We start from the raw sequence: 13037 nt of genomic DNA on the forward strand, positions 1-13037 counted from the left end.
CCAGCTGCATAAACCTGCATTATTCAAGATTTTATATATTTAATGCCACATTCAGGAATAGAAGCTGCCTCGCTGTACTTCAGAGGCTCTTTATCCCCGGAATAATTTACATCAAAGAGAAAAAAATAATGCCCACAGGGACTTGATGGAATATATGTTTGAAGGTCTATATGTTTGTTTGCTTTGCCACAGAATGCTTTTACTCATTATAACTCTATTGAGTACATTTGCAGACTGTGTATTTCCTCTCTCTCTGTGTGATTGATCATTTTATCAGCTTGTAAATCATGCGAAAAGATCAATAATTGGGTTATGAAGGTGTCTGTGGGCTCTGTGCCCATTGTGCAGGGTGTGAATAATCAGAGACCGTCTCTGCAGATGCCGATTGGTTGCTTCTTTATAACTCCTCGAGTGTGGGGGATGGAGGCAGAGCTCCCAGCTCATTTTGGGATCCCAGAGAGCCCTACTTCTGTTTGATTGCCTTCACACTGACTTTATTCCACCCCTCCGAGCCATCCAGGGCCTCCCCCAACATCCACTTTCCCTTTTTTATCGGCACTCTTTTAAATCCTAATTTGCATTAATCGAGATATCATTCATAACTGTACGAGGTCACACCTCCCAAAAAATGCAAAATGACAAGCGGCTCCATGGCAGGCGTTCATTCATTCATAGCTTACTGGTGAAGCTGGTAGAAGAAACATGAATATTTTTGCACACCGACACAAAGGACTAAGTTCAAAAGGCTTGTACTAAATTTCTTTGAAGAATAGGAACTGTTTGTACTATTAATTACCAGATTCAAGTAGTTTAATCTTTCAACCATCCATTTTGTTTTTGTAATTGCTGAAAGTAAATAAATGACATTAATTAGAAGGCATGTGGTTGTGATTTTCTGCTTGTCTTGACGCCCTTCTCTTGTACAGATAGGACCATAAATGAATGCCTGTGGTTCACTGCACGATGGTAAAAATTAATTTGACATTGTGTGCAATCTAAAACTCCTTCATTATTCTCCTTGATTGAGTAGACATTCTCCTCTACATCATTTGATCAACCTCTCAAGAAGCTGTGTCCTCTACATTGTCAGATAAGAGCGGCTCTCTTGTGTTTGATATATTCAGCAAAAGAGACAGTGGCCTCTGGTGTCTCAGAGCATAGCTTTGATTTCTAGTCTTAATCACATTCTGTAGACTTCTCTCCTCTGGGCATCATACCAAGCCAGTGACTCAGAAGTATGTGAGAATATAAGTCCTACCAAAGTTAACAGTAGTCTCTCAGAAGCTTAGCCTCAATAAATGTACTGCTTTACAGACAAATGAGTTTGGGGCCCTGTTTTGGGTATGCCACAGTGCTTTATTGCTATATTTACTATACAGCATATCAGTGGATTAAGGGGCTTGCATTGTGCCTGAGCGCTGCCAAGAATCCTGTTGGCATGGGTGCTTGTTTGCCTCTTTTTTTGCTTGTTGCTAAAACCGACTCCACTATGCTATGGTACATACAGCATGGCTATAACCATCCTAGATATTATGGTGGGTACTTACTACCCAAAACGTTGACAATAGTGGTTGATAAATGTGGATTTTTTTATGCATGATTCTTAAAGAGACACTTCATCCAAAAATGTAATTTACTCACCTTCATGTTGTTCCAAACCTGTATGGCTTTTGTAGAACACAGAAGGTGAATTTATGAAGCATGTCCTGGCCACTCTTTTCAATGTATAATGCTGCCAATATTATGGTCATGCTCCAAAATAAAAAAAAATATACAGTGGGTACGGAAAGTATTCAGACCCCCTTCAATTTTTCACTCTTTGTTATATTTTATATAGTACATTATATAGTGCAGCTTCACATTAATAAACAGGAAAATAACAGTGTTAATGTTGTAAAATTAACCAGAAACTAATTTTACTTCAGCTGTAAAGCAGCTTTACAGAAGATAAAATCGTCATTATTCGGCTCAATTTATTTCAGTCTTGTTTCTATTCAGTTCAGTAACTGTCAATGTTGCAAAGAGCACTATAGAAGTCATAAAGGTGGTCCATGCGATTCATGCATGATAATGATATCCATTTTGTAAATTAATCATTCTTTTGTGTTGCATCTTTTAAATGAATCCATTTATCAAATTCACAATAATCTCAATAATTTCTTCACCAATCGGACTAAACCTGATCTGAAGTTCACCTCACTGATTCAATGATCCGCTTGCAGCAGTTAACAGCTCACTGACTGGAGGAGATGATTGCCAGTACAATAATGTTTTTGTTTGGTCTATTTGTTACACAGAAGCATCCTATGGCTTTAGAAGACTTTGAATGTAGTACACAAGTCAGATATAGACAACTTTTTTTTTTGTCATTGAGACCTAGTCCTCATTCACTTTCATTACACTGGAGTGTGGTTCGTGTAATCCAGCCTTTTTGCTCTTGAATAAAGAAAATGCAAGATGAGGATGAGTAAATAATGACCCAATTTTCATTTCATGTATTTAATAAACAAAAAATCCCATTAAAGGTCTGGGTAGGTTGTCATGTGTGTGTATAGCAAAGAGCAATATGACAGTCTGTATGCAGCAACCTTAAGTTTAGGACCAGATGCAAACTGATGCTAATCTGCTTAGATCCTTACAAGAGCACAGAGGATTAGCCCTGTTCTATTGAACACAGTACTTCAGTTGTGTTTAAGAAGTTATTGTGTTATAGGTGAGGCCATTAGCTCTCAATACATGCAGATTTATGTATTTATTTATTAACTTACTTACTCACCCTCTGAAAATTAAGTTTGAACCACTGGTTTAGTCAACCATCATGATTCAGATTTAGTTAGTCCAAACATCTCTTAAGGAATGTTGGATGTTGTCTCTGGAGACTTTTGAGAAAGGCCCAAAAGTACAGTAGCAACAGAGGGGAATTTCTTGACTGACAGTCATCTCTCCACTGACAGTATTATCATAAAGATTCTAAAATAGGCTTTTGAGGCTCGGTTTCAGCAGAATCAGCTTACTCATCCATACATTTTTTATTGCCTGCAAGTGATTCATAGTTGAAAAAGAAAGATGATCGAGGCTAGTGGTGATCCTCTTGAGATTTTGCCCAGCCCTGGCCTCCAGCATTCGGAAAACGGTCAAGCATTAACAACACAGAGTAAAAATGTAGAGACGTGACACAGTTCTAGCTAATCCAGTATTGCAAATGTTGTGAAACCAATATGCCATCACGTATGCATAATATGCAGATTTAGCTTCCTTGTTGCTCAAGATCATCTTTATTACACAACTCTTTTTAGACAGATGCACATGAGGACTCGAGCGTGACCATCCAAAAAAAATCCAGAGGGATGTTTTATTTAGGTTTTTCTTTTCAGGAATACCGGTTAGTTCTTCTCCTCTGGCTTTATTCACTCTACAGAAGAATATCGTATAAACTTGCTTTTTACGGCGTAAAATATCAAGCTTTTTGACCAAGGCATTGGATTTTCACTATATTCATTTCTTGGTGAGTTTTTGGCTACTATTTTATTTTATTTTTACTATTTCACTATTTTATTTTCTTATTTAAAAAATTTATATATCTATTTATTAAACATCTGGTACCTTGTCAGTAAAATACTTTTATAGGATTTGTGGATTTGTAGATGAATTAAATTCTGGATTTAAATTATGATTTATCACTTATGTATCTATTTTCTTTTTGTAAGTCATTTTGGATAAAAGTGTCTTCTGTATGAAAAATGTGAATGCTTCTCTTCTGCACGGCTTAATGTGTGACAGTTATGCTACAAATACATCTTCCTCTATCGGAAGGCTATGCCTTGTGTCTTTGTGAAAAGAGTCTGTCATGTGAAAGGAGCCTCCTGGCACCGCAGGGACTATCAGCTCAATAGTGTGGCCTGGAGCCTGTCGAATAGTGCCATCTTTACTGTTAAAACAGAGCAGTGCTCTCTGATCCGCTGCACCCTGTCAACCCTCTGACCCCAATAGCCTTTGTGTTTATTTACTTCCAGATATGGAGTTTTCATTTAAGCTATTCACTCGCAAACAGTTAGACGTCTATAGATAAGCTTACTAAATAAATGAGCACACAGAATGCTTAGAGGATCAATAAACAATAAGTCCCATGAACATATTGATTTTTAGATTCAGTTTTGCAGTGATAGTCTATCTGTTGACTACATCCGCTGTTCATATTGAAGGTCAGATTTATGGCATAGTGCAGTGGTGGGAATTGGTGGATAAAGGTGACTGTAGGCTACCATATAGGTAAACAATAAGGACGTTTACATTAACAAAAACACTGGTAGCCATCAAAATCAGACTGTTAACACAAGAGAAGCAAGTTTAATATATATTTTTATATCACTGGGATTTTGAGTTCAAAATGTTATACAGTATATTTTTTGGTCACATTGGTTTTTGTCTCATGAATGTTACTTTTTTGTATAATTTGTATCATTACGATAAGTACAGTTATTTAAAAAAAATGATAAGTTTTAATATTGGCCAATATATTGGTTAATGGCTTCAAATTGCAAATACTGATCAGTATGGGCCATACAGTGCATCCCTACATTTAATAAAGTAATGTCTTTATGTGCAAAGCGAAATTGGGGTAATGTTAAAATTCTTGGTTTGCCAAGCAGGTTTGACCATCATAATTTATTAAAACATACACAAATGCTTGGGATAGCAATCATTTCATATATGATTGGTTTAATTTCAGAATAACTAATTTTAGTGTTCTCATATCTCACTAGAACACGTGTCTTTGAACACTGTTTTGTTGTCTAAGTTTAAATGCAGGTCAAGAGGATCTGATTCTGTGCCACATTCAGTAAGTCAGTAGGTCATGAATCTGCATGATGGCTGGAATCCTCTAGTGTTTTCAGACCTCTTCAGTCTAATCTTCTCTAAAAATGTGTCCTGCCAGGGACTCAAGTCCTGCTTTACTCACTCAGAGCTGTCTCAAAGACTTGATAATCACACTAACTCTTTTACGTCGAGATTAAAAGGCACACCGCTAGTGTGTTCTGTAGCTACTCAGAAAGTACACAAGAATGTTTGGAAAGCTGGTTTACAGATTGTTGAAGGTTGAGTATGTAATTTCTGCTTCATTAGCACACCAAAGAGAATTGCATTAATAATGTGTCTTCAAACAAGTTTCGCCAAACACGCCCCACATCTTCTATCGGTTGGACAAACAGATAGCCCTGCCCCACACTTACAGTTGTCTCTGTATATTAAGCTGGGACAGATGAATGTATTTATGTCGACATTAAAAACATTTGACAGTTAAGCTCTAAGAGTGATTATAAGAAGAAATAATTTATTGAATCTACATAGCATTTTTCTTTCACTCCGAGCAGTTTAGGTTGTGGGTGGGGGAACTATAAAATAATGGCACAATAATTTTTTCTTTCTTTCTTTTTGTTAGGTAGAGACGATGTCGGAAGAGGCCCAAAATAGAGTAGATGAGGACTTTGAGTCTGAGGAGGGTGATCTGGAGTCCTATCTTGAGGAAGAGAGTAGCAGTGAGCTTCTGGAGCGAGTGAGAGAGCTTCAAGTAAGTGCCATATACTTTCACCAAGTATAGAGTTTTGTTGACTTTTCTTCCTTGACTTACTGTTTAAACTGTTCTATTTTTGTATAGGCCGAGAACTCTGCCCTTTCATTAGCAAACGAGAGTCAAAGAGAAGCATATGAACGATGCTTGGACGAGGTGAGTTCCTTACCAACCCTTGCATTTGCCTTCCCATGGAGATTTGCTATGTTTTTGGCTAATGCAGAAGCCAATTAGATAGTCAGATGATAAATAAAATAGTCCTGAAAGTATTTTATGTTTAATTTCTATGTTTATTTTTAGGTCGCTAACCATGTTGTCCAAGCTTTACTCAATCAAAAGGTAAAAACTTTGTGGTTTTGCATCAGGAACATAGTTATAAAAACTTAATTTGAACTACAAAGTCTAAAGGGCTATTTTATATATAATTCATATTTTTTTTCATATATATTACAAATTATTGAATTATTAAATTATTGATTAATTTATAGGTTGGTTGTGTATTTTATAAGTGGTGTACATATTCTAGTCATATATTTTTAAAAGGTTTTTAAAAGCTGTGGATTTTTCTTTTAGGATCTCAGAGAGGAATGCATTAAGCTGAAAATGCGTGTGTTTGATTTGGAGAGGCAGAACAGAACACTGTGTGAGCTCCTGCAGGAGAAACTGCACAGTCAATCATGTGTACATCAGCAGGTAAATGATTAAATCCTTCAACATACGATGACAAAATGCACAGTGCAGGTCCGATTTTAGTTTGAAATTTGTTTTTCATAAAACATTCTTCAAAGTCCACAGAGATGTCCTATTAGGTTTGTTTGCAAAATGAAGAAAATGGCTCAATTAACGTCTTCCTGTTTAAATTTATTTTCATTTTTTCATGTAACTACAAGGAATTGTAAATTGTGTGTAAACAGGCAAAAAAAAAACTTGTTGTGCATGCATAGTTGTTATACATGAGGTGTTTTGCATAATCCAAAAATTGATTCATATAATAAGAAGTTTAAAGCTTACCTGATGTGTCTTGTCTTATAGCAGCCAGGACCCTGTCTGGAGCACATTGGCGAGCTGCAGCACGGTGAACCTAGCAAACTGATTGAGGCTCAGAGGAATGCACAGGTCAAGGTAAGAGCCGTACACAAAGTCTTTGTTGAATCAGTCTTGTATGACAACTTTACCCCATCCTTATGATTTGGTTCCACAGGGAAACAGCGAATGTGCACAAAATTGCATACCAGAGACCCAAGGCTCATCCACGTCCATGGAGGCCATGTCCCCATTCTTGAAGAAAAAAGCACACATTTTGGAGGTCCTCCGCAAGCTTGAAGAAACAGATCCGCTTCGATACCATTGTTCCTCTGGCATTCCCTCGATCTGTGACTGTAGCCAAGCTCTTGCCTCTAAGGAGGCTGTATTAGCCTGCAGAGACAGTTCATCCAGGTGCAATGCACCCAAAGCACATTGTTCCCATTCCTGTCCAGATGTTTGCACACATCAGCATTTGAATGGAGGAGAGCACAGCAATGTAAAATATGGTAGTTGTAGCACATGCCTGATGCTGTCCAATAAAGATTCAGTCAGCTTAGCCAAGAGTAGCCACAATTGTTGCACTTCAGCCCCCATTACCATCGATAACCTAAATTTGGCTCAGCCCGATTTCCAAGAGAACATGGAAATGCAGAGCCTCGTGAAGCCTGCCACAGGTACAAGTGAACTGTTTATAAATAGGACATCTGGAGATATGTCCATTCTTTCAGCAGAGCAAGGTCTTAACCCTCCGAATGATCCCCACTCATTAGAAGTCCCTGAATCATACTCAAGACTGACCATTTCAGAAAGAGATCAGCCCAGAGGATCCGATCACGTGTTGGTAGAAACAAGAGACAAGAATAGGTTATCTGACCTTCTGCTTGAATCTCAATCCAACAGGTCAAGCGGCAGCACCTGCAATGAGACGATTTGTGATGATAGCACAATTGATGTGGCGCTACTGGACTCGGACTTAAAGCACTTAAATGCTGTAGCGCCACAAAGACTTGAGAAGGAAGAGTTTGCAACAAAAGAAGACGCTGACTGTGTCTGTCGAGCCAACATAGCCACCTCAAAGCTGCCTACTCTTGGACTCAAAGAAAATGAACCAGTCCACAAAGGTCTGTTATTTTCTCCTAATGAGAATCATACTGCCTCAAAAGTACTGGATGATATCTCCGTCCCTGTGAAAGACACCCCATCCGATCCTCAGTCCATTAGATCGAAAGTTGTGGTCAGCCCGAATCAAGTTTCCTGCCTTAGAGAGGTCAAGGCCTCACCCTCCAAACTGCTCAAGTTCCTTAAGATACCCACTCTTGGAGAACGTACTGCAGTACCTGCTCCACCTCGTCTCAGTCCTCAGTTGACTCGTAGCTCGAAGATTCCTTGCCGGAGCAACAACTATGAGGTGCACAATTCACCTGTAGCACCGCGAAAAGCCACCACGACAGAGAGGCAAAGACAGCTGCCCCCTTCTAAATCGGAGTCACATTCTGCTCCAACTTCTCCACCCCAGCCTATTGATGTCCCTGCACCATTGCCAAAGGACCTTGGCTGTGGTATCCCTAAAACAACTCGTGTAGCCAAGCCTACACAAAGTTCTCACGTTCAAAAGACCCCTCAGAAAATTCCACACTACGAAAATGTCTCTGACATCTCCAAAACGTGCAGCACCGACGTATCCCAGTTGCTTGGAGAAGTGAGCTCATCTCTTCAAAATTCCAGACCCGCTAATGAAGGTGCGAAAGGAAAGCAGACAAAGTTTGGTATAGAGCGACCAACGAATCTCAAGCAGAAGGAAATCTCACCAGAGTCTGATTCTTCAGACCAAGAGGACAGCTCAGATAGCCCGGTGTGGCATAAGCAAGTCAATCATCGCAGTCTGCCTAGTCAGTCGTCATCCCAGAAGGTTCAGAGTGGGATTAGCATGAGGTCCAGGAGCCAAGAGAAAAATGAAATGGTAGATAATGATTCACAAAGCTCTGAATCACCTTTTAAAAGGAACGTTCCACCGCCTGTTCCTAAGAAATCAGGGATTGGTAGACATTCAGGTGAATCAAGTCATTCTTTTAAAGAACGACTAGCTGCACTTGGCAAGTTGAGGAACCCAGATGAGTCCACAACTTGTCCTCCACTTGCAGAGAAGAAAGAAATTCAGTCCGCTGCAAGCATATCAACACGAACCACCGATAAAAGCAAAATTGCTGACAGAAACTCTGATTGTAAGCCAGGAGAATATAGACTTCCTAAAAATACAGATTCCATTGAGGATAAATCATACCATTCAGGTCATCTTGATGGTGCTGTTTCAAAACAACCAGCCTTTCAGCATGTTGAGCAAGCTGTCCGGTCTCTTCCCTCTAGCACGTTAGTCTCCAAACTTGAACATGAATCCTCTAGAACATTCTTAGCAAAGCAGGAGAGCCCAAAATCTAAGATGCATCCACCATCTACTAACTTAGAGGCTGCGCAGGCTTTGCGGAGTTATGCTAAGAGTACGACACCTCATAGCCTTTCATATAATGGAAAAAATGTTGCTGGTCCCCATAGTGGCAGCCCCAATAAAATCCCCCTCAAATCACCAACTAAAACTGTGCCACCCTCTATGAACAGAGATGGGAAACCTACTCAAGAGTTTCAGAGGTACATGTCCAAATCTGAGGACAGGAGCCATCTCAGGGCCAATAAGAAGAAGAATTCTTCCTATGGAGAGAGTCTTCCTCCTCCACCACCAAGGCCAGTAGAGTCTGCTGAAGAAAAAAGGCACTCTGCTCCCAGTCCACAGTCCTCTATCGAGCAGAAGGTCATGAAGGGCATTGAGGAAAATATGCTGAAACTGCAAGAGCAAGATAAAGGGCAAACGGCTGAGGTCAAGCAAAAGGCTTCCAATGGAATTGCCAACTGGTTTGGTCTGAGAAAAAGCAAGCTTCCGGCTCTTAGCCGTAAACCAGAAACGTCAAAAGCGAAGGATGACAAGAGAGAATGGAAACTCAATATATCCTCAGTGGGCAAGGATTCCAAGGGGGCTGCGAGGAAAACTGAGAGCGAGAGCCTAAACATTTCCATGCTGATTGAGAAGGCAGAGGGCTTGCATAAAGCTCTTGAAGAAGAACGGGCTTATATGAATGGAGTGGCCTTGGACCGACAAGGAAAGGGACATTCCTGTGAGGTGGTGATGGACCAAGCCCAAGGCCAGCTGTCTGTGATGTACAGAGGAGTGCCATCTGACAACTTCATGCAGCAACTGCTAAACCGGTTAGTACAAAGCAACTTATACAGTAACTCTAAAAGGTGTTTTATGTTGACATTTGTTTTAAAGGGGTCATATGATGCTGCTAAAAAGAACATTATTTGGTGTATTTGGTGTAATGAAATGTGTTTATGCGGTTTAAAGTTAAAAAAACACATTATTTTCCACATACTGTACATTATTGTTTCTCCTCTATGCCCCGCCTTTTTGAAACGCGTCGATTTTTACAAAGCTCATCGGTCTGAAAAAGCGAGGTGTGCTGTGATTGGCCAGCTATCCAATGCATTGTGATTGGCCGAATACCTCAAGCATGAGACAGAAATGTTACGCCCCTCACATACTGCTGATGCCGTGTCCCGGCCGGAGCGACGAGACAAAAACATAAAACCCATTACAAACGAGGCATTTGTTGCATCCAGTGGGGACATAATGAAATCGCATCATATGACCCCTTTAAAGAAAGACGGCACAAGTACATATTTCAAGGAGGTAAAAAAATAGAAAAAATGTAGTTGAAGCCATTTGGTTTGGCTTAATGCAATTAAATGTTATTTTTTAAATAATATTTTCAGTCATATTCTCAGCATTTTTGTTCCAAGACATATTCATTTAGTGTATGAATCAACCCACGGTAAAGCTACCAGTCAAAGGCCACATTAATGACTTAAATCCTTAATTCCTTAATCTTCAAGTGCATAGTTGTAGGGCAGGTTTGCAGGTGTTGAAAGTTAATTGAAATAACTGATGAATGAGTATGGTGAGAAAATGTGTTTTGAAACTTAAATTGAATATGACTGAAGGAAGAAATATGAAGGAAGATACAGTTATCATAAAAGTAGTCTACCTGCTATATTCCAGGTATTCCAAAGCCATACGCTTTGTCTCTGATGAACAAGCTGAACTGTAAATATACTGTAGACAAACAGTGAATAGTATTTTCACATCAATTGTATTCAAATTCTTCCATAAGGGTTGATGGGAAGGACACTGGTGGCATCAGTATGGCACATCGACGCCTCTCATTTGACTGTAAATCCAGACCTGTATTCAGTCACCAGAGCTCTGGCATTGCTGGTCAGACAAGAAGCAGTGATGACATGGAAAAGGTAAAAAGTGAAATTCATGGATGTAATGCACAATGTCGTTTTGAAAGTTCTCAATATGACTTTTAATGTTAACTTGACGGCATTTTCACAGGTTTCTGCGTTACTGAGTAAAGATGTCACGTCAGATGAGAACCTGGCTGAGACGATTCATCATGAGCACTTTGCAGGTAAGGCATGATCACAATGCATGACATCATGGTTTTCAATGTTTCCAGAGGCAGGAATTTCAATTGGTTAGCATGTAGTGACAAAAACGGGTTTTAACCTGTCACTGATGATGAATAATCTAGGTGCGTCTGAATTTCTGTGGCTCCCATATGCGAGTCATCCAGCAACAGCTGTATGGAAAACATTATCTTGATGTTTAGGGTGTGATCCTGTGTTATGCAGTGCTACTCGAAAATATGTGTTCATGTATAATTTAAATAAGATAAAAAATGAATATTACGTAATTTAATTATAATTCAAATTAATATTATTATATTATTAAGCACAATCATTCGTGTATTTTAAAATAATAAAATATGAATAATATATTTTATTTAAATTCCTCTCTTTCAGGATCTGGAATCTCCACACACACCCTTGATAGTGGCATTGGCACCTTCCCTCTTCCTGACTATAGTGCAAATGCTGGGTGCAAAAGCATTCCCAAAGGGAAGGCCCATGGGGAGAGTGACCCTTCTCATCTCCAGGGAAAACATGGCTCAGGGATGAAAATGTCCCACAAGGCATGGACTTTGGAGAGAGAGCTGTCATCTTTAGAAGAGGATTATATGGGGGGTCAGGATATGGATCATCACACCAGCACTTTGGAAAACAAGATTCCATCCAGCCAGATTGCAAACATCGTTCATGATGGTATATAATACTTTTTAGCTGTCACTTATGTGAGTTTTCAATATAGAATGATTGTACGTTAATTAATGCTAAGTTCACACTACAGGATTTTCAAGTTAACGAGCTCGCCGACAGGTCGGGCTGTGATCGGGGGCAAATCAGCGGGTGATTAGCGCTCAGCAATCTTTGTGTGAACTACTCAACGACGCATCAAAGAGGGTCGCTGATGCGTCGCCGACAGCAAACAAATATCTAGCATGCCAAATATCTGGACCGGTCAGCCGACTCAACATCACGTGGTGTCATGTGTTGTGACGAGCTACAGCCAATCAGAGAGCAAGGCATGGGTGGAGGTCACCAGAAGAAAAACAACAGCAGCAACATGGCTTAAAGAAAAGTTTGGACCCAATAAATGGAGCAAAATCTTTCATCGAGCAAACAGCTTGCAGCGCTAATTTATTCCCGAAATCCATCTTCAAATAAACAACTCCTGTTTCACATGTTGTTTCGCGACATTCCCGTTCCAATTCTCGCGTGTGTTTTCGTAACAAAACGTGGTTTGTAGAGTCGTTGGGTGACGGAGTTGTTGTCAGCTCGTGTAGTGTGTAACCCCCGGTTGCGGATCATTTACATAGAGTCACGTAGTGTGAACACCACAACGACTTAAAGACAGACAATCAAGTCATGTAGTCTGAACAGCACAGCGATCTGCAGACGTTTAAAGTTGTGTAGTGTGAACTTAACTTAAAGGGGTCATATGATGTTGCTAAAAAGAACATTATTTTGTGTATTTGGTGTAATGAAATGTGTTTATGCGGTTTAAGGTTAAAAAAACACATTATTTTCCACATACTGTACATTATTGTTTCTCCTCTATGCCCCACCTTTCTGAAACGCGTCGATTTTTACAAAGCTCATCGGTCTGAAAAGCAAGGTGTGCTGTGATTGGCCAGCTATCCAGTGTGTTATGATTGGCCGAATACCTCAAGCATGTGACGGAAATGTTAGCCCCTTACCATAGTGTGATGATGCCCTGTCCGGCCGGAGCAATGATTCAAAAACATTAAAACCCATTATAAACGAGGCATTCGTTGCATGCAGTGGGAACATAATTATGGATTATAATGACTTATACTGTCTTTTTACGCGTTGCGTTGCATCGTTGTCTGCATTTGTGATCGGAGAAATGACAAAACAACAAGTGCTACTCTACACTGCCCAAAAAACTCGCTTTAAATATAAAAAA

The 13037-nt window shown here is 39.7% G+C and overlaps 1 protein-coding gene across 4 annotated transcripts in view; it reads left to right on the forward strand.

Annotated features, from left to right (window-relative positions):
• Window positions 1-13037, forward strand: part of LOC107687440 (nck-associated protein 5-like) — a 32469-nt gene that overhangs the window by 15800 nt on the left and 3632 nt on the right. For 3 of the 4 annotated variants that reach the window (XM_016484791.1, XM_016484789.1, XM_016484792.1), the window contains exons 2-10: window positions 5441-5569; window positions 5657-5725; window positions 5870-5908; window positions 6143-6262; window positions 6602-6691; window positions 6771-9850; window positions 10816-10951; window positions 11043-11118; window positions 11513-11812. In XM_016484791.1, the coding sequence (XP_016340277.1) occupies window positions 5450-5569; window positions 5657-5725; window positions 5870-5908; window positions 6143-6262; window positions 6602-6691; window positions 6771-9850; window positions 10816-10951; window positions 11043-11118; window positions 11513-11812 (4030 nt within the window). In that variant the 5' untranslated portion in view covers window positions 5441-5449. The remainder of the gene's footprint in view (window positions 1-5440; window positions 5570-5656; window positions 5726-5869; window positions 5909-6142; window positions 6263-6601; window positions 6692-6770; window positions 9851-10815; window positions 10952-11042; window positions 11119-11512; window positions 11813-13037) is intronic. The other variant, XM_016484790.1, reaches the window with a different exon arrangement.

This window comes from Sinocyclocheilus anshuiensis, unplaced genomic scaffold (genome assembly GCF_001515605.1).
Source record: "Sinocyclocheilus anshuiensis isolate Anshui unplaced genomic scaffold, SAMN03320099.WGS_v1.1 scaffold1114, whole genome shotgun sequence".
In the NCBI taxonomy this organism is placed as follows: Eukaryota; Metazoa; Chordata; class Actinopteri; order Cypriniformes; family Cyprinidae; genus Sinocyclocheilus; species Sinocyclocheilus anshuiensis.